Source organism: Tauraco erythrolophus, chromosome Z (assembly GCF_009769465.1).
Source record: "Tauraco erythrolophus isolate bTauEry1 chromosome Z, bTauEry1.pri, whole genome shotgun sequence".
Lineage (NCBI taxonomy): Eukaryota > Metazoa > Chordata > Aves > Musophagiformes > Musophagidae > Tauraco > Tauraco erythrolophus.
The window spans coordinates 40,997,434-41,022,125 of record NC_141496.1 but is presented as its reverse complement, the minus strand read 5'-3'; the positions used below and the strand labels follow the sequence as shown (position 1 = coordinate 41,022,125).

General features: G+C 42.1%; 1 protein-coding gene across 1 annotated transcript in view; it reads left to right on the top strand.

Moving 5' to 3' along the window:
• The first annotated feature begins 16,994 nt into the window (after nt 1-16,994).
• The window catches only part of ATG10 (autophagy related 10), an 84,955-nt gene continuing 77,257 nt past the window's right edge, over nt 16,995-24,692 (top strand). The window contains exons 1-2 of the mRNA XM_086629846.1: nt 16,995-17,120; nt 22,025-22,141. Coding sequence (XP_086485972.1) covers nt 16,995-17,120; nt 22,025-22,141 — 243 coding nt within the window. The remainder of the gene's footprint in view (nt 17,121-22,024; nt 22,142-24,692) is intronic.

The following is a 24,692-nucleotide window of genomic DNA, read 5'->3' as shown; positions in this document are numbered from 1 at the left end:
CCTAAAAAAGGGGAAGACATTTACCAGACAGACAAAGTTCTTAAGTGCTATTGAAAACATACATGAAAGTGATTTTTACATAAATAAAATACATCCATCCCTAAAGCCATGTTGTTTGACTGTGAGCAGGTAAGAGGACAGGAAAAGTTACGAAGTGTTGGGATGAAGGGAATTATGCAGAAAGCGACTGGGATTTGTGTAAGCCTTCCAATGGCAGACAAAAGAAATAGGGGCTGGGGAAGCACAGCGCTCCATTTCACTTCTGCTGGGTGGGTCTGCTTTGAAGTGGTGCTTGGGGGCACATTCTGTCTCTGTTCCATACGAAATTGCTGCCTCTCTGGCCTCTAAATTATCAATTGCACACAATATATATACATGGTACATTAGGGATCCACAATTTAAATTTACGTCCTATTTGGGCTTTGCTTCTTGAATTTAGCTGTTTTTGTGAAAATTTCTAGGAAAATAAATCTGTCTCTTAAACATGATTTGGTTTGAATCATATCCAGTTATCTCTCAATTATCTGTGGACAATATGTGCCAGATGTGGCCCATTTTGTTGTCGAGCTATATGGAAGCTAAACACTTACAAGTTGTCTTTTAGCTCTCTATCAGCTAAACTCCCCTGCAAATCCATGTCAGCTCAGTGCAGATCCAGCCACAATGTCTCAGCGTTGTCCTCCAGCTGCAAGGAGCATGGGGGTGCAGTTGCTCTTCTGGTTCTGCACGGACCTATCTGGCTGATGCTGAAATGGAGCTAGTAAATCCGGCTAGAGGGAACCCGATTCCTGCGCCTTTGTGCCATGCTTCTCTGTGCTGGGGAAGGATGTGCTAGCTCTGCAACGTGTACTTGGCCCACGGCGTTTTGGGGGCACCGTACAAAGACACCTGAGAAGTTGAGCAGAAGTCATTTCACCTCCTGTGATGGCCCTGTGCTGGCTGTGCCAGATGTCAGCTGTTACCAAGCACAGTCACGTTGATGCTTTCAGCCACACGCTGCAGTACCTGTGTTATCCGAGTTTGTCATTAGTCAGGTGTTGCAGCCCCACCGTTAACTCCAGCTAATGGAGAGTAATTGCTACTGGCCTAAATTAACTCTGACATACTTTCAGTGACTTCGGCAGAGTTACATCAGAGGTGAATTTGGCCGGTGGATTTCATTGTTGTGTTAAGAAGCTGTCAGTGGTGCCGTGTACAGATTAGGGGAGCTGACACTGATGAGCTGGTGAAGCTAAAGCATGCTGTTTCACAGTGTCATTAAATAAATCATTCCAATTTCAGGGGCAGTCTGCTCTTCATCCTCTCGCCTTCCTGTCTTTCACTCTGACTGTGTTATTTACTTTGTAAAAATGCCGCACGTGGCTGAAGTACAACCGCTGAAGCTCAAGACTGGAAGTGGTTTGGATAACCTCTACACCTTCCCTGCGTGAGATATTCCAGTGCAGTGTAACTGTGTTATAGGTAAATATAACTTCTATGGAAGAAGTGGAGTTACCGCCTCTTATGCCTGGGTAAATTTGATCAACTGGGTGAGTGCATTTGGGAATCATAGACAAGAAGTAAGAAATTGCAAGGTATTAAGGGGGAAAAGAGTAGTGAGACTACAAGATAACTTATTTTGAAACTCTACTGACAGCAGTTTGGAGGACTGGACCCCTACAAATCCTTTTTTGCACTCATTTTTGCAGGGGCAACCATCAGCAGTTTCAGGGTTAGGAAAGTACTCCAGTGTCATTCAAATTATCGTCTTACTTGGCATGATTTTATGCAGCCATGCTGCAAGTTATACTCTGTCTGAATAAATGTACAACTTTTTTCTGGGAGGAAAACAAACAAACAAATTTGATTTGATGGTATCTCAGTAACAGCTGATTTGAATTTTGAAGGTCTGGTAAATTTCTGGACTACGTAATTCAAGGGAATGAAAAAAAGCCTTTCACCTTGTCCAAATATGGATAAAAAAAAAAGCACGAGTGTCATATATTAACTTACATTAGTTAACAGCTAATTTTGTGAAGTCTAGTGTAGAGGCGATGTTTTAGCATGTGCTAACTTGTCCGTTTTAAATGGCAGACCTTTTCTGTGGTGTAAAGAAAAATCATTTCATGAATGGTTCACTGTCAATTGAATGGTCAATTGCTTGCTGCTCGCTCCATTATTTTATCAGGATGGCTTCTGATTTTGTCTGATCCTGGCAGGTGACACTTATGTATATTTTTCAGGCAATGAGAATTTTCTTTGTCGGTCCAAACTGATGAAGAAACAAACTCAGCAGACTGACTCCTGAGCTCTCCATTCATTGGTATGATGTTCTTCCACTGGGCTTCTAAAAATCTCATTTGCATATACTGATGAAAGCCCCATCACTGGCTGAAATGACATTTTTGTCTTGCGTTCTGAAACATCCGGTACATTTATAATTTCGGTAGTAAGTTTGGAAAACTGGACTCATGACAATAAAAGATGATGGGATCAACCTTATTCTCAATTTGTAGTAAGTGCTGTATGATAAAAGAAACATAATTTTAGAAAGGATTATAACATTCCTGTCATGCTCAGGCTATTCACTTGCTTGATTTCTCACAAATGGGCAAAAGAAGCATACTAAAAATGTTAAGTTAGAGGCTGTGAACTTGTGTTGATGAAGACCATGAAGTTCAGGACTTTTCTCCAGTCCTTTACATCAAACTGGATAAATACTCTTTTTTTCCATTCCTGTGACAGGCACTTCCAAATAAGCATAGGTAGCTGTGCCATTCGGAGGGCTGAACATTTGAACAGTCCAGCTGTTCAGAAAATAAGAACAAACAATGGACAAAGTGTTTGATAAACAATACCAAGTGAGGAATACAGGAGGTGGATTCATTCAGGAAATGGAATTGGCAACAGAAAGTAAGAACCTAAGAGACAGCCTGGTTGGTGAGACCAAGGGCCCATGTATCTGACTAGTCCGTCTCTGGTAACAGCACCAGGAGAGGCCGTTTCAGGAAAACAAGCTAGCCTAGCCACCTTCTTCGGTCCACTCCTTGGCAGCCACAACTGTTGTATTGGGAACGCTAGAGAGAAATATTGAAAAGCTTTAACTTCAGGGCGGAGAGGCCTGAAGGAGAACTGTGCAGTCATCGAGTATATCCGTAGTGAGTCTCACTGAGTATCAGATCTACGAGTGCTCATGGAAGTGCTCTGCAAGTGCAAACCTCTCCCGTTCCTTGCTGTACACAACGTACGCAGTTTGGAAGTCATAGAATCATAGAATGGTTTGGGTTGGAAGGGACCTTAAAGATCATCTAGTTCCAACCCACTTGCCACGGGCAGGGTCACCTTCAACTAGACCAGGTTGCTCAAAGCCTCATCCAGCCTGGCCTTCAACATTTCCAGGGATGGAGCATCCACAACTCCTCTGGGCAACCTGTTCCAGTGCCTCACCACCCTCAATGTAAAAAATTTCTTCCTTATATCCAATCTAAATCTCCCCTGTTTCATAGAATCATAGAGTCGTTAGGGCTGGAAGGGACCTTCAAGGGTCATCTAGTCCAACCCCCCTGCAAGGAACAGGGATATCTCCAACTAGATCAGGTTGCTCAGGACCTCGTCCATCCTGGCCTTGAACGTCTCTAGGGATGGAGCATCCACCACCTCTCTGGGCAACCTGTTCCAGTGTTCTACAACTCTCATGGTAAAAAATTTTTTCCTAATATCCAACCTGAATCTACCTCCCTCTATTTTAAAACCATTACCCCTTGTCCTATCACAGCTGGCCCTCCTGAACAGCCTCTCCCCATCTTTCTTGTAGGCCCCCTTGAGGTACTGGAAGACCGCTATAAGGTCACCTCGGAGCCTCCTCTTCTCCAGGCTGAACAGTCCCAACTCTTTCAGCCTGTCCTCATAGGAAAGGTGCTCCAGCCCTCTTATCATCTTCGTGGCCCTCCTCTGGACCCTCTCCAACTGGTCCATGTCCTTCTTATGTTGGGGACTCCAGAACTGGACGCAATACTCCAAGTGAGGTCTCACGAGGGCAGAGTAGAGGGGGAGAATCACCTCCCTCGACCTGCTGGCCACGCTTTTTCGGATGCAGCCCAGGACGTGGTTGGCCTTCTGGGCCGCAAGAGCACATTGCCGGCTCATATTGAGCTTCTCATCCACCAGTACTCCCAAGTCCTTCTCCTCAGGGCTGCTCTCAATCCATTCTCCGCCCAGTCTGTATTTGTGCCTGGGATTGCCACGACCCAGATGTAGGACCTTGCACTTGGCCTGGTTAAACTTCATGAGGTTGGTACGGGCCCACCTCTCCAGCCTGTCGAGGTCCCTCTGGATGGCATCCCTCCCTTCCAGCGTGTCGACGGCACCACACAGCTTGGTGTCATCGGCGAACTTGCTGAGGGTGCACTCCATGCCACTGTCCACGTCACCGACAAAGATGTTGAAGAGGGCCGGGCCCAACACGGACCCCTGAGGGACGCCACTCGTGACCGGTCTCCACTTAGACATCGAGTCGTTGACCACTACTCTCTGAGTGCGGCCATTGAGCCAATTCCTTATCCACCGATAAGGATTCAGTTTAAATCCATTGCCCCTTGTCCTATCACTACATGCCCTTGTAAAAAGCCCCTCTCCAGCTCTTCTGTAGGACCCCTTTAAGTACTGGAAGGCTGCAATAAGATCACCCCGGAGCCTTCTCTTCTCCAAGCTGAACAGTCCCAACTCTCTCAGCCTGTCTTCAGAGGAGAGGATCCTATCCTTAAATCCCATAAATGAGACACCTTCAGCGTTAGCATGGGAAGAGGCCAAAACTCTTGACCCTCTGCTTGAACCCGTGCAACACACGCAACATGAGGTATCAGGAAAGAGAGACAAGGGGGCACACCAGACAGCAAGCCAATTCTCCCCGGGCCTGGTGGCAGTTCCATATATAGGTTTCTCTGTTGCATATTAAGTGCAAGTTCCATGTTTTACGCTACTTTGTTTCTGCACCCATTTAGGTTACATTCTAAAAAGTGACTTTGAACTGGTAACAGAAGGATCATCCTCACCAGGCTACGCACCTGCCCTTGGAGATATTTAATCACATTGTTTCCAAGTGAAGCAGTAAATTTCTTACAGAAGTATCTCCAGTCTGCCATTCTGAAACTTGCACTGGTGTTAATGGGCGTGGCATACATTCTGACAGCGCAAATCTGTTTAATTTTGGTGTTGCATGTCCATGTTCATAGCCCAAGTAATGTCTTTTAGGGTACGTTAGTGCAGAGGCATATCCACAGCTTTCACCTAGCTGACATCAGAAGGTATTTTCACAGCAGCAGCGTGTCTTCAGTGAGACAGATGCACTCTCCAGTTCTACTCTTCCACTGCTACGTATGTAACTAATTTTTCTCTGGGGACCTACGCAGTTAGAGAAGGATTTCATGATTTTTAATAAGGGAAATCAGTTGTAACTAAAATCTCAGGGGGCGGTAATGCTCCATGGGTGACAACCTTACTGGGAAGGGCCTCATTTTGTCTGTGAGCTTAAGCACTAAGGTTCATTACTTTGGTGTCACGGGCTTTGCTGTATTTCCCACATTGCTGTTTGAAGCACTGTCTTTATCATCCATCAAGCCTTTGCTGAGCTAGAGCGCATTGCTCCTGGCTGGCGTAACTCTTTAAGGACAGAGGGAGGGCATCCGCAGTCCCACAGTATCTCCAGAGCTATGTGGGACCTCACTCAGCTACGGAAGCATCAGTCTCTGAAAGCCATTGATTTCCCTCTTTGGGACTGTAAAGGGAAAAACAGGGCTTTGTAAGGCAAAATGAAACCCAGGCAAAATCTGATCCACAGAATCACAGAATCACAGAATGTTAGGGATTGGAAGGGACCTCAAAGGATCATCTAGTCCAATACCCCTGCCGGAGCAGGACCACCTAGATCAGATCACACGAGAACACGTCCAGGCAGGTTTTGAACATCTCCAGAGAAGGAGACTCCACAACCTCTCTGGGCAGCCTGTTCCAGTGTTCTGTTACCCTTACTGGGAAGAAGATCTTCCTCATGTTTAAGTGGAACCTTCTATGTTCCAGCTTATATCCGTTTCCCCTTGTCCTATCACCGGATGCCACTGAGAAGAGCCTGGCTCTGTCCTCATGACAGTCACCCTTTACATATTTATAAACGTTAATGAGGTCCCCCCTCAGTCTCCTCTTCTCCAAGCTAAAGAGACCCAGCTCCCTCAGCCTTTCCTCAGAAGGGAGATGCTCCACTCCCTTAATCATCTTTGTGGCCCTGCGCTGGACTCTCTCCAGCAGTTCCTTGTCCTTCTTGAACTGAGGAGCCCAGAACTAACTGGACACAATATTCCAGACGCAGCCTCACCAGGGCAGAGTAGAGGGGGAGGAGAACCTGTCTCGACCTACTAACCACACTGCTTCTAATACACCCCAGGATGCCACTGGCCTTCTTGGCCACAAGGGCACGTTGCTGGCTCATGGTCATCCTGCTGTCCACCAGGACCCACAGGTCCCTTTCCCCTGTGCTGCTCCCCAACAGTTCAGTCCCCAACTTGTACTGGTACATGGGGTTGTTCTTACCCACATGCAAGACTCTACACTTGCCCTTGTTGTATTTCATTAAATTTCTCCCTGCCCAACTCTCCAGCCTATCCAGATCTCTCTGAACGGCAGCACAGCCTTCAGGTGTGTCAGCCACTCCTCCCAGTTTAGTGTCATCAGCAAACTTGCTGACCGTGTACTCTATTCCCTCATCGAAGTCATTGATGAATATGTTGAACAATACAGGTCCCAGTACCGACCCCTGAGGGACTCCACTGCATACAGGCCTCCAACTGGACTCTGTCCCATTGACCACTACTCTCTGGCTTCTATCCTTCAGCCAGTTCACAATCCACGCCACTATCCAATCATCCAGACCACACTTCCTCAGTTTAGCTGTGAGGATGCCATGGGAGACTGTGTCAAATGCTTTACTGAAGTCAAGATAGACCACATCCACTGCTCTACCATCATCCACCCACTGGGTGATGTCCTCGTAACAGGCTATCAGATTTGTCAAGCACGACTTCCCCTTACTGAAGCCATGCTGACTGCTCCTAATGACCCTCTTATCCTTGATATGCCTAGAGACAGCACCAAGGATAAGTTGTTCCATTATCTTTCCAGGGATGAAGGTGAGGCTGACTGGTCTATAGTTACCTGGGTCTTCCTTCTTGCCCTTTTTGAAGACTGGAGTGACATGTGCTTTCCTCCAGTCTTCAGGCACCTCTCCTGTTCCACACGATTTATTAAAGATGATGGCGAGTGGTCTAGCAATGACATCCGCCAGCTCCCTCAGCACCCATGGGTGCATCCCATCAGGACCCATGGACGTATGGATGGCCAGGTTGCTTAACTGGTCCCTAACCAAGTCCTCATCAACCAGGGTAGACTCCTCCTCTATCCTGACTTCCTCAGGAGCCTCAGGGTTCCGGGGCTCATCAGGATAGCCTCCAGCAGTATAGACTGAGGCAATGAAGACATTCAGTAACTCTGCCTTCTTCTTATTCCCTGTCACCAGGGCACCCTCCTCATTCACCAGTGGGCCTACATTGCCTCTAGTGTTAGTTTTATCTGTAACGTATTTGGAGAAGCCCTTTCTGTTGTCCTTGACCTTTCTTGCAAGGTTTAATTCCGAGGAAGTCTTAGCTTTCCTAGTTGCCTCCTTACATCCTCTGACAGCAGACTATATTCCTCCCAAGTGGCCTTCCATGATCTGTACACTCTCTTTTTCCACTTGAGTTTGCCCAAGAGTTCCCCATTTAACCATGCAGGTCTCTTGGTGCCCTTTCTTGACTTCCTACCTGTTGGGATGCAACGGTCTTGAGCTCGGAAGAAGAGGTCCTTGAAGGCTAACCAACTATCTTGGGCCCCTTTACCTTCCAGTACTCTGTCCCATGGGATTTCTCCTAGCAATTGTTTGAAAAGATCAAAGTTGGCCCTACTGAAGTCCAGGGTTCTAGTTCTGCTAGGTATTCTCCTCCTGCCACATGAGATCCTGAACTCCACCATTTCATGGTCACTGCAACCAAGGCTACCCTCGACCTTCAGTGCTTCAACCAGACCCTCCTTATTAGTGAGAATAATTCCTGGAAAGACACCTATTCTGATCCCCAGAAATCCTGAAGTCAGACATACAAATCTGTCCTGGTTTCAGCTGGGACACAGTTAGCTCTTCTTTTTAGCAGCCAGAAGAGCTCCGTGTTTTGGTTTTAGTCTGAGACTTGCTCTGAGAAGAACGCTGACAGCGCACTGATGTTTGTAGTTGGCATTGAGGTCTCAAGGACTTTTCAGCTTGCCGTGTTCTTGCCAGTGTGCAGGAGCACAACAGGATAGGGGGGAGCATAGCCAGGACTGGAGGTCCACGACTTTCCTCATGATTTGTACTTAGACTCAGGATTGAGGGCCAAACTGGCCAAAGGGTATTCCATATCATGCAGGGTCATGCCCAGTATAAAAGTGAGGGACAGCTGGAAAGAAGGGCTTTTGCTCTTCCGGGACTCTCACTCTTGGACTCTCAGAGTGCTCTCTCTGTCTCGCTCTCTATTTTCGGGTCTCTCGCTCATCCGGGATTTTGGTATCGGAATTTATCTGTTTAGGGATCATTAATTCGGGATGAGACGGGCCTCGGCCAACAGGTGCTGAGCCATTACACTGTACATCACTTGTTTGTATATATTTATCCTTGTACATATCCGTGTATATATATATATATATTGGTAGCGGTTGTAGTAAATTGTTCTTATCTCAACCCACGGGTCTCGTCTCTTTTTTTTTCTTCTTTGATTCACTCCCTCATCCCCTGGGGGTGGGGGAGGGTTAGAGAGGGACTGTGAGGAGTTTAGCTCCCGGAGCTGCCTAAACCACGACAAGATCATGTATATCCCTCATGCGCAGGGTGTTGTGTGCACACAATGCTGTCAGATGGATAACACACATTAAGTCAAACTTGCTGGGATACCACACGCACTGAACTATACAGAAACACCTTTTAACAGGCGTACCTCTCATGCGTGGTTGGCTGTGTATTAAGCGTTCCGAGGGGGTTCCAAGGCAGCACAAGGGTTTGATACGGATTGGAAAACAGCCTAGAAGGGATTATTTCAGCCTATGTAAATTAGAGCGACCACAAGGGAAAGTTTGTCTCCTGCACAGCCTGAAACGAGGGAAGGCAGCCATGTGCCTCCTCGTTTTTTTCCCACTTAGCTGCAGTGTCAGTACAGGTCAGGCTAATGTCCCGATTCATTGTGCAATTTGTGTCGCAGGCAGGGTTCGGAGTGTGCTTTGGCTTGCACCTCAACAGAACTTGTTAAGAATGAAGTGCAAAAGGGTTTTCAGCCTTCCTGGACGAGGGTGCACACCTGCAGTCAGGAATTCGCCAGGACAGACAAAATCACCCCTTGATGCCCTTTCCCGTATGACAACTCTTTAATAGCTGCAGAGTGGTCAGACTGGTCAGAAACAGGTGACCTGACGGAGTATCTGAGTAAATACAACTGAGTGTTACGATTTCTACCAGATTAATTAAAAACCAGCATTTGTTTAAAGCAATGTTTTAGGCATTTTGTGTCATTTGAATTCTTGTCACTATTTGTTTGTTCAAAAGTATCTGCCTGGTAATGATAGGAATTCGCCTGCAATTTTTGACCAATGATCAGTCACATCATGCAATGTCCACTACTACTTGTATTACTTCTTGACTGGCTTCTAAATGGACAATTTCTTATATTTTTCTCTGCAAAAATGATAGTGGAGAGCTTCTTTCATTTTTTTTTTTTTCCCCAGTTTTGGATAGTTTCTGTTATTGAATTACTTTATAAAAAAAAAAAAAAAGTATAATCTGTCATTCCTCATTCGTGAAGAAATTCCCTCTCATTCTTCAGTTTGGTCGATCTTAAGTAACGGCATTCTTAACTTTTACAGTAAACCTTCAAGTCAAGTGCTACACAAGGTAGATAGTAACTGGTCTGCTCTTGCCTGTCATTTCCTATCCAGCCAGTTTCCCTCTTGACCTTTCTATCTCTCATCTGAGGAAAATATTCTCAAAACACAGCTTTGCATGTTACATTATATCATTTAGGGTTCATAATACTTTGTAGGAATCTAGAATAAAATCTTGTTTTCCTAGCATCGATATCTGTCCATCTTGACTCATTTCAGTGTTAATGATGAGTTGCTAATTTTATATGTGGGTCTGCAGACCTATACTGAATGAATAATTGGAATAATTTAGTCTGGAGCTTAGTGCTAGGCTTTATGTACCTTAAAGGTGTAAAATGAATCTTAGTTCTGATCTAGGTAGCATCCTGAACAAAATATTTCACATATTGACTTCGAACTGGTTTCTGATTTGCTGATTTTAGCAAACTGGACAGTGGTAGCAGAGGTTTACTGCTTTAATAAAAGCAAGAGAGACAGACGGTAACTTCCTTATTTATTACAATTACATATATTTACTACAGGTTCTAACTGTATTCTTTCATCGTACTTTCATCTAATCCTGTGTTATAGTGACCTTTGCTCCATCATCTGCAGACATTTTAATGCTGTTTTGACCAGGAACTTGTAAGCCGATTTAAAAATTTATCTTTCTGTATCAATTAGTCCTCCTTATTATTCTCATCTTCCCTCAGATCCAATTTCGCTGCTTCGGAGTAACATTTTTGAGGCCTCCAACTGCTACTATCTTTTATATTAATGACCTGAGTAATTCATACATAGTCTGTCTCAAGTTCATTTCAGTATGTATTGGTCTAACAGGAAAAAAAAAAAGAAACAAGAATGGAACATGAATAACAGAAAGAGAATACAAAACAAATGAGAAAAAAAAAATCTGAAGCCTGAAAGAATTATTAAACTTTTAGATAAAATAAAATAGATAGAAGCAGGAAAAACTGCCAAAAACAGAAGGTGGCAACAATTGCTGCATAATGCTAGTACTTTTCTTCAGTGCTGGTTGGTCGCAGCTGGAATGGAATAAAAATACTCGTGAAAAATATATGTTGTTTGTATACCTCTCAGTTCGTTCCCTTTTGAACTTTCTCTCAGAAAAATCACAGGGCCCAAGAGCAAGTACGCTGAAAGCACAGACCATGCATCTACAAAATTCAGCTCCATTTGCTGGCCTAACACAGTCACCACAGCCTTCAACAAGTTCCTTAATTCCGTTTTTTTTTCTGCCAGCAAAAGGAAAATAACACTACTTGTCTACTTGATAAGAGCGCTGTAATATTACAGTGATTACTGGAAAATAAGGTTTGTTAACAATTTTGAAATAGTAACTCTCCACTTACCAAGTTCTATCAGGGGAATTTCAACTGTTAAGTCTCCCACCCAAACAAAGTAGAAGAATGCAGAATATCTTACTTTTAATTCTTATTATGTATAGTGGTGCAGAATCTCCATAAGTACTATTAATTCAAGGACAGACAGTAAGAGATTCAAATTAAGCAGTCAGCTATGGTGAATGTTTGCTAATATAAGTTTCCATTGGAATGAAGTCCAGCATTTCGTTTTTGCAGTTGTTGCCTGTATATTCAATTCTTAAATTGTAGATAGGGTATGTTTGCTCCTGTGGCCACACTAGAACAGTAAATGAAGAAATGATTTGTTATAGCACAAATGATATGTTGCCTTTCAACACGCTGTCCGACAGCCTCATGAGACTTTTTCATGAGCGTTTTGCTTCAGCTGTGCCATTATTTCTTATTTGGCTCACCTGGCAATACTCCTTTACCATAAAACTTTGCAACCCAGGTACTGCCAGGTAGTGGCAAAAATGGATTATTATCTCTTTTTGTTTAGCAACATTGCTCAGCATCGTAAATTCAGAGTAATCAAAAACCGAAGTGGAAGAAATAGCATTAGAATTACTGTGCTCAGGATTCGCACCCTATTAATTAAGGAGGATTTGTGAAACTGAATGCGCATCATGTTAATTCCGTCAGTCTGAGCGCAGTAAAAAAGCTGTTACATTTTTTCTTTGGAGAGTAGGATGTTGCCTGAACTGCTGGACTGATCAATGGGTTTTGAATGAAGGTATGTTTCTTGGGACCAAACAACAGGATGAAGAGATGAAAAAGAACTTTTAGAGATCACTCCGTTCACCACCTGGCTGTTGAAGGATTATTCTCCGTGATCTTTGTTCAGTTTAGTTCTAAAAGTTCCAACTAACAAAGTTTCTACAACAACTGCATTTTAATCCCAAAAATCATCAACATGTGATAATACATATTAGTATGTGCATATCCATATATTTAGAACAAACCAAACTGGTCTGAGGATGTATTATGTCTATTTGTTTTAATCAATTTGTTTTAAAGTTTAATAAACATCTCAGGAGTGACACAAGAAACAGGATTACTAATGCGTTTGTATGGCAGAGACAAAATGGAAATCTGAGGCATTTCTTCAGAGTACAGGCAAGAGAAGGAAAAGAAAGGAGCAAACCCCCCCATGCTGGGACCTCTTGTCAAGCAATTTTAGAACTACAGCATTGTTGTAGTTGAATGCATTTCACTTGATAAAGAGGCATCCACTGCAACTTACTGAAACACCCTGACAACAATACTGGAGGTGACCAAGCTGATATCAGATATTGTAAGACTATAGCACGAGTCTGATTTGCTCTGAAGACAGACAAAAAGAGAAACAGACATAGAAAACTGAAACTATTAGCCCAAATTTGTCAACAGCAGAGCGAGGATTAGAAACCACCTCTAGTAGGTACAGTATCCTCTCTACATAGAAATGGATTGTATTTCTGTTAGCAATAACATATGGACACTAACAGTTTTTCGAAGTTAAGCGTTCTAGACCTCAACTTCTGTAGCATGAAAAGTCAGTTATGCTTGTCAGGAGGAAGCCGGCAAGTCCTGGAAGGGGATATTCAGGTCAACCATTTATTATTTTTAGCAATATATAATTACTTAATATTGTATATGTTCAGTTAAAGGTCTGTAGACAATGTTGCCTGCTTGCGATGCTCCCAACAGCGTGGCTAAAGCCTGTACTCTTTAGAAAGGACCACTAGTGTTGAGATCCTAGTTGCTGGATGTCCTTGATTTCTACGGGGGCTGTGTACTAGCAATTTTAAATAAAGTAAATGGATCTGAATATTTGGAAGCTATGGCTTAGTTTCCTGGAAACTGCCAGTCACAGCAACTCCTCTTCTAACTTCAATGCAAAATCAGGGCCCTATAAGCCATTTTTAAAATGAGCTATGGCTTAAGCCCGATGATTCTTCTCTAAGAAAATCCAGAGAGACAGTAACAAAGCTAAAATTAGAAATCAGGAGCTGTAGCTTCCAAGGCAATGCACATTACGTGACATTTTTTCAATACCACAGGCATTTTCTGTTAGCAAAAATGGCACACAGAATATATTCCACAATGTAAAAATCTTCCTTCAAAACTCAGGGTTGGATGGCAACATGGTGTTTACTTACCAAATTTCGAAACCACCAACGTTTAAAAGAAACAGTGAAGAACAATATAAATTTTTAATTCTGATGATTAAATAATGACTATAGCATCACAACTTGTAGTTATAAAGGCACCACCCAAGCTATGGAATTGCTTTCAGAAATAACATATGCAGTCAAAATAGTAATCTATGGAGGTAGTGAAATCTGTTCAAAGCACATCACACAATTAGTCATTCTCCAGAATACTTTAATGAAACAAAACTTTGCTTCCAGATACCTAATATCGAAAACTACAAACTTAGATAGAACATTTCATTGTTCACAAAGAGGAGCAAAAATTATCTGTAAATATGAATCATGGTACATATTTGAAGAACTCGGCTGCTAACAGCCAAAACGTAGAAAATGGAATTTTAAGAATAAAGAGAAATGGTTTATCTCAGGAATATTACAGGAAAAAGCTTTGACCCTTGTGAGTTCTCCAGGAATATTACAGGAAAAATCTTTGACCCTTTTGAGTTCTCCACACCCTGCAAATGCCAAGCAAATTAGGAACTGCACAGTTGGAGAAGGTCCCATTACAACCAGCTAGAGCAAAGCACTGTGTGCACGCGGAGCCTCTCCGCTGAGTAGCACGGGCTCCAGAGCTGACGGAGCTCTTGTTTACTCTTAATGCCAACAGCCATTAAACTTTTTTAAAACACAGTTTACAGCTAAATAGGCGAAGTCAATATTTTACTTTCCACTTAAGTCTATCCAAATATAGTGCGTACTACAGTTTGGATAGCTCAGTCATGCCAGACAAGAACTTGCCACTGGAAAATGTATGGTTTTATAGACTTGTAAATTTAAAAATAATTCTTCTAAAGTTTGTGTAGCAGAGCAGCTTCTGTGCACCTACCAAATTCTCAGATCTAGAAGCTACTTAAAAGGGACCACACAGCTGGGTAACAAAGGGAATGCGGAATGACACGTTGGGCATCTCCTGGAAATAGCTCAGGACTACAGTTTTGGCGCGACTCTGTGTTTCTTCTTATTTCCATCCAGATAACTGTACGACCATTTCTGATCACTCTTCCACTTCAGCCCCGTGTTACGTTGCAAGACAGCGCTCAGCCGAACCGGCCATTTTAATGTCACATTCCCCTCTCTTCGTCAGGGAAAAGTGGTAACATCACGTATTTATACTGTAAGGAGAGAGGAGCGGTTAAGCCTGCAGAACCCATGATAAACATTCGGATAACACCGGCATCGCCAAGCCCCTGGAAGCAGGCCAGCCAGAGCTAAACTTACCCGGGGCTAACGCCTTTTGGGGGGCGGGAGGAAGGGGCTGACCGCACCGGGCGAGAGGAGGGCCTTTCCCGAGACGCGCCGAAAGCGCTCACGCCTGACCGCTTCGTGCGTCGCTTCACACGGCGAACGCGAAGGGCCGGAGGGCGGCCGGGCGCCGCTCCCCACACGCAGCATCCCGCCCACGCCCCCTCCTCCCACCCCCCCCGCCGCGCATGCGCAGTGCCTGTCTCCGGCCGCCGAGGAGCGCGCATGCGCGGGGGCGGGGCGGGCGGCCGGCGAGGCGGTGGCGGGAGGAGGGAACGGTATGTGGCCGGCGGCGCGGCGCGGCGGGGCCGGGCTGCTCGCTGCCGTTGGCTGCCGCTCGCCCCGTCCTGCGCCCCTCTCCGGGGCTGTCCTCGCGGCTGCGCCCCCCGTTCCTCTGTGCGAGCCGGCGCCAGGGCTCTCCTCATCTCCCCTCGCCTCAGGCGGGACGAGGCGCCCGCGCCTCACCCCAGGCCCCGCCGCTGCCTTGTGGCCACACACGGCGCGCCCGCCTGCTCCGGTGGACGTTCCCTCAGGGGGCGAGGGTCGCGCCGGGGGAGCCGTCCCGGCGGGGCGGGAGGGGCTCCGCAGCGCAGGGCGGGCGAGGGGGAGAAGGAGTCGGTCTGGCCGGGGGCTTGCCTGGCCTTCCTGCCGCCTGCGGGGCCCGTGGCCCAGCTGGACCTGGTCGTCACTCCTTTCGGGGTGGTTTAGGAAAGGAAGGGAGGCGTGCTGAACTGGTGCCAGCAGCCTGCTGTCCCTGTGCAGCTGCTGATTTCCTAAAGCGCATGACTCTATTTAAATAACGTGTGAGAACGCTGTTCTCATTACGTGCACTTAGCAGCTTCGCAGTCTGTCCTCTGGACTGGGAAATTTGGGAATCACAAGCATATTTACAGTGTCTGTTTGCCACATTTCCTCTTTCTTCATGTCTGGCTAGCACAAAGAGATTAACAGGGGTTTGGATTAACTGCTGTTGAAAAGAATGTATTTATAAGTGCTAGATAAATAATGGACAGGCAGGATGATGCTGTGATTTAGGACCTGATCCTGAGAAGTAATGAACGTTGCACGAGGTGCTGTGTCCTTTTGTATTTCTTGTTAAGATACATGTGGTCTAGTAGTAGTTGCTGAGTATTTTTATGTGGTGCTGCAATGGTGCCTGGTATCTATAAACACATTGAAACAGTTGTATTTATGATACATCCTCTTTGAAAGGGGGGAAAAAAGTAAAACTGGCCCGATTACCTGAGAGAGTTTATATTCAAGATTCCGGGAGGGAAGCATTTGAGGAGTAGGGAAGGTGCTCATTTAAAGAGCGCTGTAACCCTCCTGAAGTCACATTGTCGGGCCATTGAGAGTACTGCTGGCATGAGCAGGAACAGTAGTTTTAGCTGGACTCTGGTGGCCATCGTTTAGGCTCTGTGTCCACAAACACTACAGTTGTTAAGCTTTTGTGGAGCTGTTCGGTTCCCCAAAGAAAAGGTGGTAGGCCCATGGAAGTAGCCACAAGTGGATTGAGGTTTCTGTTCACCAGTTGGACTGTACTGCTGAGGAAACATATGTCAAAACTGCAATTCTGCGTCCAGCTCTGGGCTCTCCGGTACAGGAAAGACAACGCGGTACTGGAACAAGTCCAGTGAAGGGACAAAAAGATGGTTAAGGGTGTCTTGACGTACAAGGCAAGGCTAAGAGAGCTGAGACTCTTCAGCTTGGAGAAGAGAAAGGTCAGTGGGATCTTACAGATGTGTATAAATACTTGATGGGAAGGAATAAAGAAGATGGAGCCAAACTCTTTTCAGTACTATGCAGTGAAACACGAGAGGCAATGAGCACAAACTGGTAAATAAGTTTTTTTAATTTAAACAGAAGAAAAACTATTTACTGCTGTCATAACTGAACACTGGAACAGGTTCTCTAGAGATGTTGTGGCATTCCGTCCTTGGGGATAATCAAAACCCAACTGGAAGTGCTCCTGAGCAACCTGCTCTAATTGACCTCACCATGAGCAGGGGGATTGAACTAAATCTGAAGTCTCCAGAGGTCTCTTCCAACTTCAGCTCTTCTGTTTATCTATGATTCTGTAATGCATGTGAAGAAATGTGTATTTGTTTTACCTGAAGATACAGAGTATTTTTCCAGTGCTTCGTTATTTTACTATTTAATTGCTATAAATCAGTGAAAGTTTTTAGTATTCATTTTATCTGTCAGTACTAACATTTAGTTTACTCTGCAGATGTCCTGTAGGATGGCAGGTGAAGAGGACTTCTTTTTGGAAGAAAAAAGATTCAAGCAGTACTGTGAAGAATTTATTAAACATTCACAGCAGATAGGAGATGGTTGGGAGTGGAGAACTAGCAAGGTAAAAGTAATCATAGTGTTAATTTTCAGATACCTTTGCTGGCCTTTTTGAGCTGCTGACAACCACCACAAGCTGAAACATCCTTTAAGGGGGTTTTATGTCATGTGAAATAAATGGCATTTTACACAGCTGGTACAAGAACAAAATAGTGCACGGGTGGTTTACATGAGGGTTCTGTTGAATAGGGTTCATGAAACCAGAAACAACTGCTGGGATGGTCTAGAGCAACTTGTGTAACAAAGGGGTAGAATTACCTAAGATTATGTCTGTTTTGATGAGAAAATGCCTTCTAAGGCATTATGCAGTCTTCATTTTCAGAACCCAATTGTAGGGAAGCAGTCACAGCTCTCAACAAGCCTTTTGAATGGTTGACTGTGCTTAAAATTGAATTTAGGAAAAAAAAAAAAGCTGTTACTTTTAGTCTAAATTGCCTAGCTTCATCTTCAAGCTGTTGGTAGCTGTACCTTGTCTGCTAAGCTGAGGACCCGTCTTTTATCAGAACTTTCCCTGTTTTGGTATTTTAGATTCGGATCAATTCGTCCCTTAACCTTGTCAGGTAAAAGCAAAAGAAGTTGAGCTCCCTGATTATTGAAATGTTTTCCAATATTTTAATTATTATCGTGGATGTCCTCTGAATCCTTTCCATTATATAAAAATCCTTTTCCCAGCTGTGGGCAAAACTAGACAATGAATGTTGTATCACCATGAAATTCAAACCTTCCTACCCCGGGCAAGTGCTTCTGATTTTATATCTAAGGATCACTTTAACCCTTTAGCTGAAACAGCACATAGTCTAAATGTGCGGCTTGATATTTTGTATGAAAATACATGTTAGTTACACACAGCAGAATAGAAGAACCTGTATTAATGATCAATCCTCGTTATTTGCTGCTTCCCCATAACTTTCAAACCTTACCAATAATAATTACATATTGTTTCTAGGTCATTAATCAAAATTTTAAATAGCATGGGGCCAAGACTAGTCTCGCAGGACCCCATTAGAATCACTTCTGTTATGATGATTCCCCGTTTTTAAGTTACATTTGAGGTCCGTGAATTAATCATTTTTTCATTCTTTAGTGTGTGTCAGAGTAGTGTGGGATTATTTTAATTTTTTAATTTCTACTTGGGGAATCAACAGTTATCTTATGGAAGTCTGAGCATATGTTTTTATGACTTTCATGTTTGTCAAGGAAACCTGTCTTTTTAAGTTACCGTGACAAAATCTATTTTTCTTTAAAAATAACTGTATTTACTGTATATATTTCTTTATGTGCTGAATTCTGTGTGACATCTTCTGTTATTTTGCTTGGGATGATGTCAAGCTAATGCATGTATAGCTATACGAATTAGTCAGCACATAAAGATATATGGTTACATGCTGGCTTTCTCCAAAATTGTCTGGAACTTCCACAGTGGTCAGAGACTTAAAGAAAATTTAAAAATACCTAATGATAGCCACTTCATGCTAATGTCCTGCTTAACTACTGCTGAAATGAAGACTTTGTAGTAGTTATGACTTATGGTACGTAATTCGTATTTGTTCTATAATAACAACAGAAATATTTTGAATATTTGCTTTTCCTGCTTTGAATGCTGCTATTTTCCATCTAATAATAAATTCACACTTTTCTAGGATTTCTTTTGCCACACTTTTTTTGATGGGTGGACAATGTAGGTTTTCTTATGTTCTCTTGCTTCTCTGACTGGTTTTCAATAATGGATGGTTTGGGATACTCATCTGTGTATTTATTCTTTCTACTGTAGAAAATTTACTTCTCTAGCTTTTTTTTCTTTTTCTTTTTTTTTCTTTAATTTTAATGGCTTTAGAGGTTTCCATGCTTTCGGAATTTTGGGGAGAGAAGTCATGCTTGTACCATTTTGAAATGCAAGAAGTCCTGGAATAAACGTATGGTATCATTTCTATATAAGTAATTATACATTAACGTTTGTAACCCTTTCATCACAGATGAAACAGAATTTCAGTAAGAAGCAAGATCTTGGCCTTAGATGCATTCTGTTTCAAAGTTTTTAAAAGCGTGCAAATACTAGCCAAGTGTTACAATGCACCTTTTCTCAGAGGCAACCATTCAAAACTAGAGATTTCAGTCCAAGGCTATATTTGTGAGGATTTATTCAACAAAGGAAGATGCTCTGAGCCTCTGTTGAGAATTTAATACGTAGGTCAAAGTTTGAACTTACTGTGAAATAAGAAGCTTTGCTGGAAATAGCAGTGTGAGATACTTTTTTTTTTAATATGTGAGAACAAAAAATCTAAGTTTGTTTTTTTTTTTTAATGGGCAAAGTTGACGACTCTGTGATTTCAGGATGTGATAAAAACCTGGCCATTGAGACCATCCGTTTATAGTATGTAGTCTGGGAAGGAAGCTTTCTGTTAATAAGGTGTCTCATTGTCTTTTTGCTTTTTTTACCAATACATGTGTTGTGGGTAGTTTGGGGCACTCTTAATTTTGCTGATGTAATGCACTTGGATCCCATTCCTCATTCCACACTCACGTGAATAGACACATTGATAGCAATAAGACCACACAAGTAAACCAGGCTTGTAGAACTGTGTTCTTGTGTTCCTGTGTTTTCTGTAGAGATTAAATTTAGATGATGAAATACTCATTGTTTTTGTGGCATAAGCTCACATGGCCCAAGCAGAACCCTGTATTTGTAGCTGTAAGTGAAATGTTCTAAGCTGTGTTATTTTTATAACCTGCTTTTTTTCTTTTTTTCCCCAGAAGAAAGCTGTAAAAAAGCCAAGAGCACTTCTACTGTAGGACCTCATGAAGCTAAACGTGGGTGCTGTTCTTAGGGACAGATATAGTTAAGTCTTGTCCATGAAGGCTGCCCCCCGTTTGCTTTCTGCTTTGTTAGTTTCATATTTACTTAGGCTAATCTAGGTAATCGTATCGTATCAATTCACTTTTACTTATGATGCTCACAAGACAGCTGGATTAGAAAGGGACTCCCTTTCCGTATTAATGGGATCAAAGTCCTTCCTGAAGTACTGATTTATTTACAGGGGCAGAAGTGTGCAAAATACATAACGCTACAGAGAGTGCAACAGGAGGGATGTCTCTCTTTCCTGCCACCCCTCCTCTGGCCTCTGACATGCAGCTGTCAAATACAGAGACTGCTAACTCCACATTTCCAGGTAGCCTTGGATATTTTTTCATGGCTCTCGAATACTATAGAATGTGAAGGCTATGGATCTTGGCTCCTTTCTACTGACAGGAAGAACTGGTTCAGGGAGATGAATGCTGTATCCAACCCTTCTCTGGCAAAGCTCGTTGTGCCTTGGGGCATTTTACCTCTGTGGGTGGCTGTAGTACTTTCTTTGCTGCTTTTATGGTGATAAATACCCATACAGGTAGCTTTACTCCTTCTGGTGTTCACAAGAAGCTCCACGAGGAGAGACTTGAGTGTCGAAAGTGAGAGAAGTGTGTTTTGTATCACCAAGTTAGGCTTAATTTTTCTGCCACTGTTGTCCTCTGCATGCTTGATTCTTTGTTGCATGGGGTGCAGTTGGATCTGCAGCCAGGACATCCAGCAAAGTTTGGTGGATTCATGCTCTTGATGAGATTTATTGAGAAAATAAGGCATGTGGTAGGAGAAGTTACAAGCAAGATAATTGCTCCTAGTGTGATTCATGCTTAAAAATTCATGGACAGAAATATGTGTAGAGAGCATTATCATTTTTTATCAGGTGTGAAACTTGATAAGAACAAAGTAAACAAATAGCCCATAGCAGATTTTGGAGGTACGTATATTCTAAAGTGTCCTTGAAAAGAGAGAACTGGTGTGTCAGAGTAAAACCCATTTTCATTTAAAGGTCAGAACACATGAAATAAACTGTGTCAGCAGTGACAGATCAAGAGTTAAATTATAGTTAAATTTGCAGCCTTGTCAAGCAATTTGATGCTACATTAATGAATTTTGTAGAGAGACTGTTTTGAATAGAATCCTTTTTCATCAGATGTTGCGCATATGCTTTCTGTGTTTGTTTAAAATAAAATGTAATGAAGCAGCTAATAAAACCCGAATTTATTTATTTCCTTTGAGAAATAATTTCTTAACATGCAACTACTGTTCTTTATGTTCTGCATACTCTTCCTTCCTTTCAGAGTGTACGTTTTTCCAGTGATCTGTTACTAAACTTTTCCTATCCTCTTACTTCTAGTTAAAACAAAATAATATTTATATATGTATGCAGATAGTCAGGTCAGCAGGGGGGAAGCCTCCTAAAACCTTCTCCTGCCACTCTGAAATTGCACAAGAGTCTTTTACAGCAGCAGACCATGTGGCCTGGGAAGCAGAATGATAAAAAGGGAACTGGGAGAAGGTACAGCTTTGTCTGTTTTCTCTTACATTTGACCCTCCGAGGTGATCAAGGGAAGGGAATGAATTGTGACTCTGCACACATGAGTTCTGAAGTGGTGTTTGTTTTTTTTTTCCCAGGACTTTAGGAAAGTTAGAGAAGAAACAGAGCAAAAATAAACCTATTTACCAAGCATTGGGAAGTTTATACTAGCATGAATGCATTGCTTGAAATAGATGGGTCAAAATTGTTAGTAGCTGCTCATCTCTTCATGACCTTAGTGCACTGTCTTCCAGTTCTTTGGCAGTCATCTTGATCTCCAGGTGCAGTTTTCTAATTCAATTAATAGCTATATTAAATTTTATTTTTACTCTTCAGGTCTTTGACTTCCTTTAACATCAAGAACTACTGTAAACTACCTTTGAAAAGATGCTGAAAAGCAATGCAGTCATTGGTGCCTATAAAAAGACTTGGAGCTTATGCCTAAATACCATGCTCTGTTTATTTTCTAGAACAGTGATAGCATTTAGCATTTTGGTCACAGAAAATTCTTTTCTTTCTTGTTTTCTGAACGCAGGACCTTGGTGATGGTTATCTTAGTAAAACGTGCTTCCAAGTAAGAAATAGAAATACACCACCAGATCTCAAGGAGAAAAACAGTGATAACGTTGACCAAACATTTACACATGTTGAAGTAAGTACAGAATTTAGACTTTTGTGTTTATAAAATAAATCACAAACAGGATTTTTTAAAATACTATACTATTAGATTAAGTCCCTCCAGAAAGATTTCAGGTCTTAAATTACCAGTGGGTTTGAATTATTCTTGCTACAGTTGTTTTCATTCAGGTGTAAAGCTATATTGGTGGTGAAAATTGGGAGGAAGAGGAAAGGCTTCAGTGTCTTCTATGTGTCATGGAAGGATAGTAGGAAATGTTTTATTTTTGGTGGAAGAAGATTAAGCATCAAGATTTATTTATCTTAGAGGTAAACATTAGTTACAAAGTAAAGAAAACTTTGAGGTTGTTATTAGTTTGAAGTGATATTTACTGAATAATTAAATTTTGTATAAGAATTTTATACTCAGTGTATACTTTTCTACTGTGGAACTGACTTGAAATACTGACCAATTTTTTGGAACTGGTGGTAGGAAATAAAATAGGTTTGGTGTTCTTGAAGGAGAATGAACTTCTTTATTAAACTCAGGGTGAACTGATCTGAATGAGGAACATGGTTTAGGGACCCTGACAAGGCAGGGTGAATGGTTGGACTCAAATCTTGAGGGTCTCTTCCAACTAAATGATGCTATGAATAATTATTTGCTTGTTTGATTCTGCATTAGACCTCTAGATTATTGACTAATCAAGACACAAACAGTAGAAATTGACTCCCTTGTTACCATAAATATGAAAAGAAATTTTGAAATATAATTGACTGAAAACAGTATATTCTGCCTATTATAAACCGTTGAATAGATGGACGTGGATGGATGTATATTTACAAGCAACACTTTTGTGCAACAATTCCTTTTCTTTTTTCATCAACACACTGATTTCCCCCCCCCAACCCCCACTCCCGAGACTTTGGTACAGGGTCAGAAATGAGTATTTGTTTTGGCCTAGTTTCTGATGGAAATGGCACTTAAAACAATCATGCTGTCTGTTAGTCTGTGATGTAGTCGTTTCTACTGATTTTTGTGTTCACTCACAGGTTTCAGCTGTATTTTAAAAAGGGGTAAATGTCAAAAAGTATTTGGTTCTTAAAATTTTTGTGAAAGCAGATGGCTGGCTAGATGAAAGATGACTTTTATGGGCAGGTAGAAGTCTGATCTTTATGTTCTATTTGGCTAGTCAGTGGAAGTACAGGACTGGACTAAAGCAACACCTTGGTCCCTTAGAGTGCTGTGAGGAACAGCTACGGTTCAAATGGCACAAGTAAGCTGGAAACAAGACATGGTTCGCTTACCAGTAAGACAACTCATTCAGTCTACCAAAAAAAAAAAAAAAGTTAATTTTACAACCCCATTGCTGATACACCAACAGCAATACAAATTGGAATCCATATCATCTTTAGAATCACTACCTTGCATTTGTTTGTTAAGTACCAATTATAACATCGTACGTAAGTTATCTGAAGGGTAGCTGAAGCATTTTAAGTTTTCCTTTGATTTAAATTCTAGTATTTCTCAAAATGAAGGTTAATATCAATGCTTCAGAGGTTGTTACTTAATTGTTACTACGACAGTGTGTGTATACTTCTGTCTTGACTGGTAAGAGCAGATCACTGCTTATATTCAAAATTGCTTTTGACGATTGTGACTTATTTTAATAATGTAGCGAATCTTTTTTACAGAGTGTATTTTGAAAGAACAACTTGTAAAAAACTATTGAGTGCTTCATCTGGAAAGACATATCAACTAAAGAAAAAGTGTCAGAACACACAAAAGGCTTCAGAGCCTGTAACATACTGAAAGAGAGTCTTTAATATACTGAAATATAATAATGAACAGTCTTTAATATACTGAAATACGATTCCAGGCCAAACTCTATGGTTTATTAAGATACTGATATTAATAATTACCTCTTGAAATATTGTGAATGATTTCTGTGTTTTGCATCATAGAATGCCTAGGTTGGAAGAGATCTTGAACATTAACTGTTCCTCTTTGAGAAGGAGCTTTTGTTTACGGTGTGTAGTAGTAGTAGTAAAGACAAAGAGTGAAGGAAGATAAAGGTCTTAGAAAATTATGTAGGTTATAAGACATGAGGTTATGCATAAGAAAAAAATTGAGTTTCCTCTCCAAAATGTTCACTGCCTAGTAGAGATTATGTCAAATTTATATTCTTCATTGAACTGAAGGGTAACCAGGCTGTTAAAGTTATTTAATCTAGAAAATGGGAGAAGCACACCAGTAAGTTGGAAAATGAAATTTGCTATGGATACATAAAGTAAAACTATATATTTAGCACTAAGGCGAAAGATGGAAATGGTAACTGTAGAAGGGATAAATCTCCTGAAGCACAGCAGTGCATGTATAAATGCATGGTCTTTTCCACAGATGTTGAATGCGAAAGTCCTGTCGCACTGTTCTAACAGTCCGTTGTTTAAATAGGTTTTGTTTTTATAAAAATAGATGTCGCACTCAAAAATCACATGGTGTTATGGAGTTTCTGCAATCTCTTTCATTAAGTTATTGAAATACATTCAGATGAATAGAATTCAGCAAAAGTTGTGGTTTTGGTAGA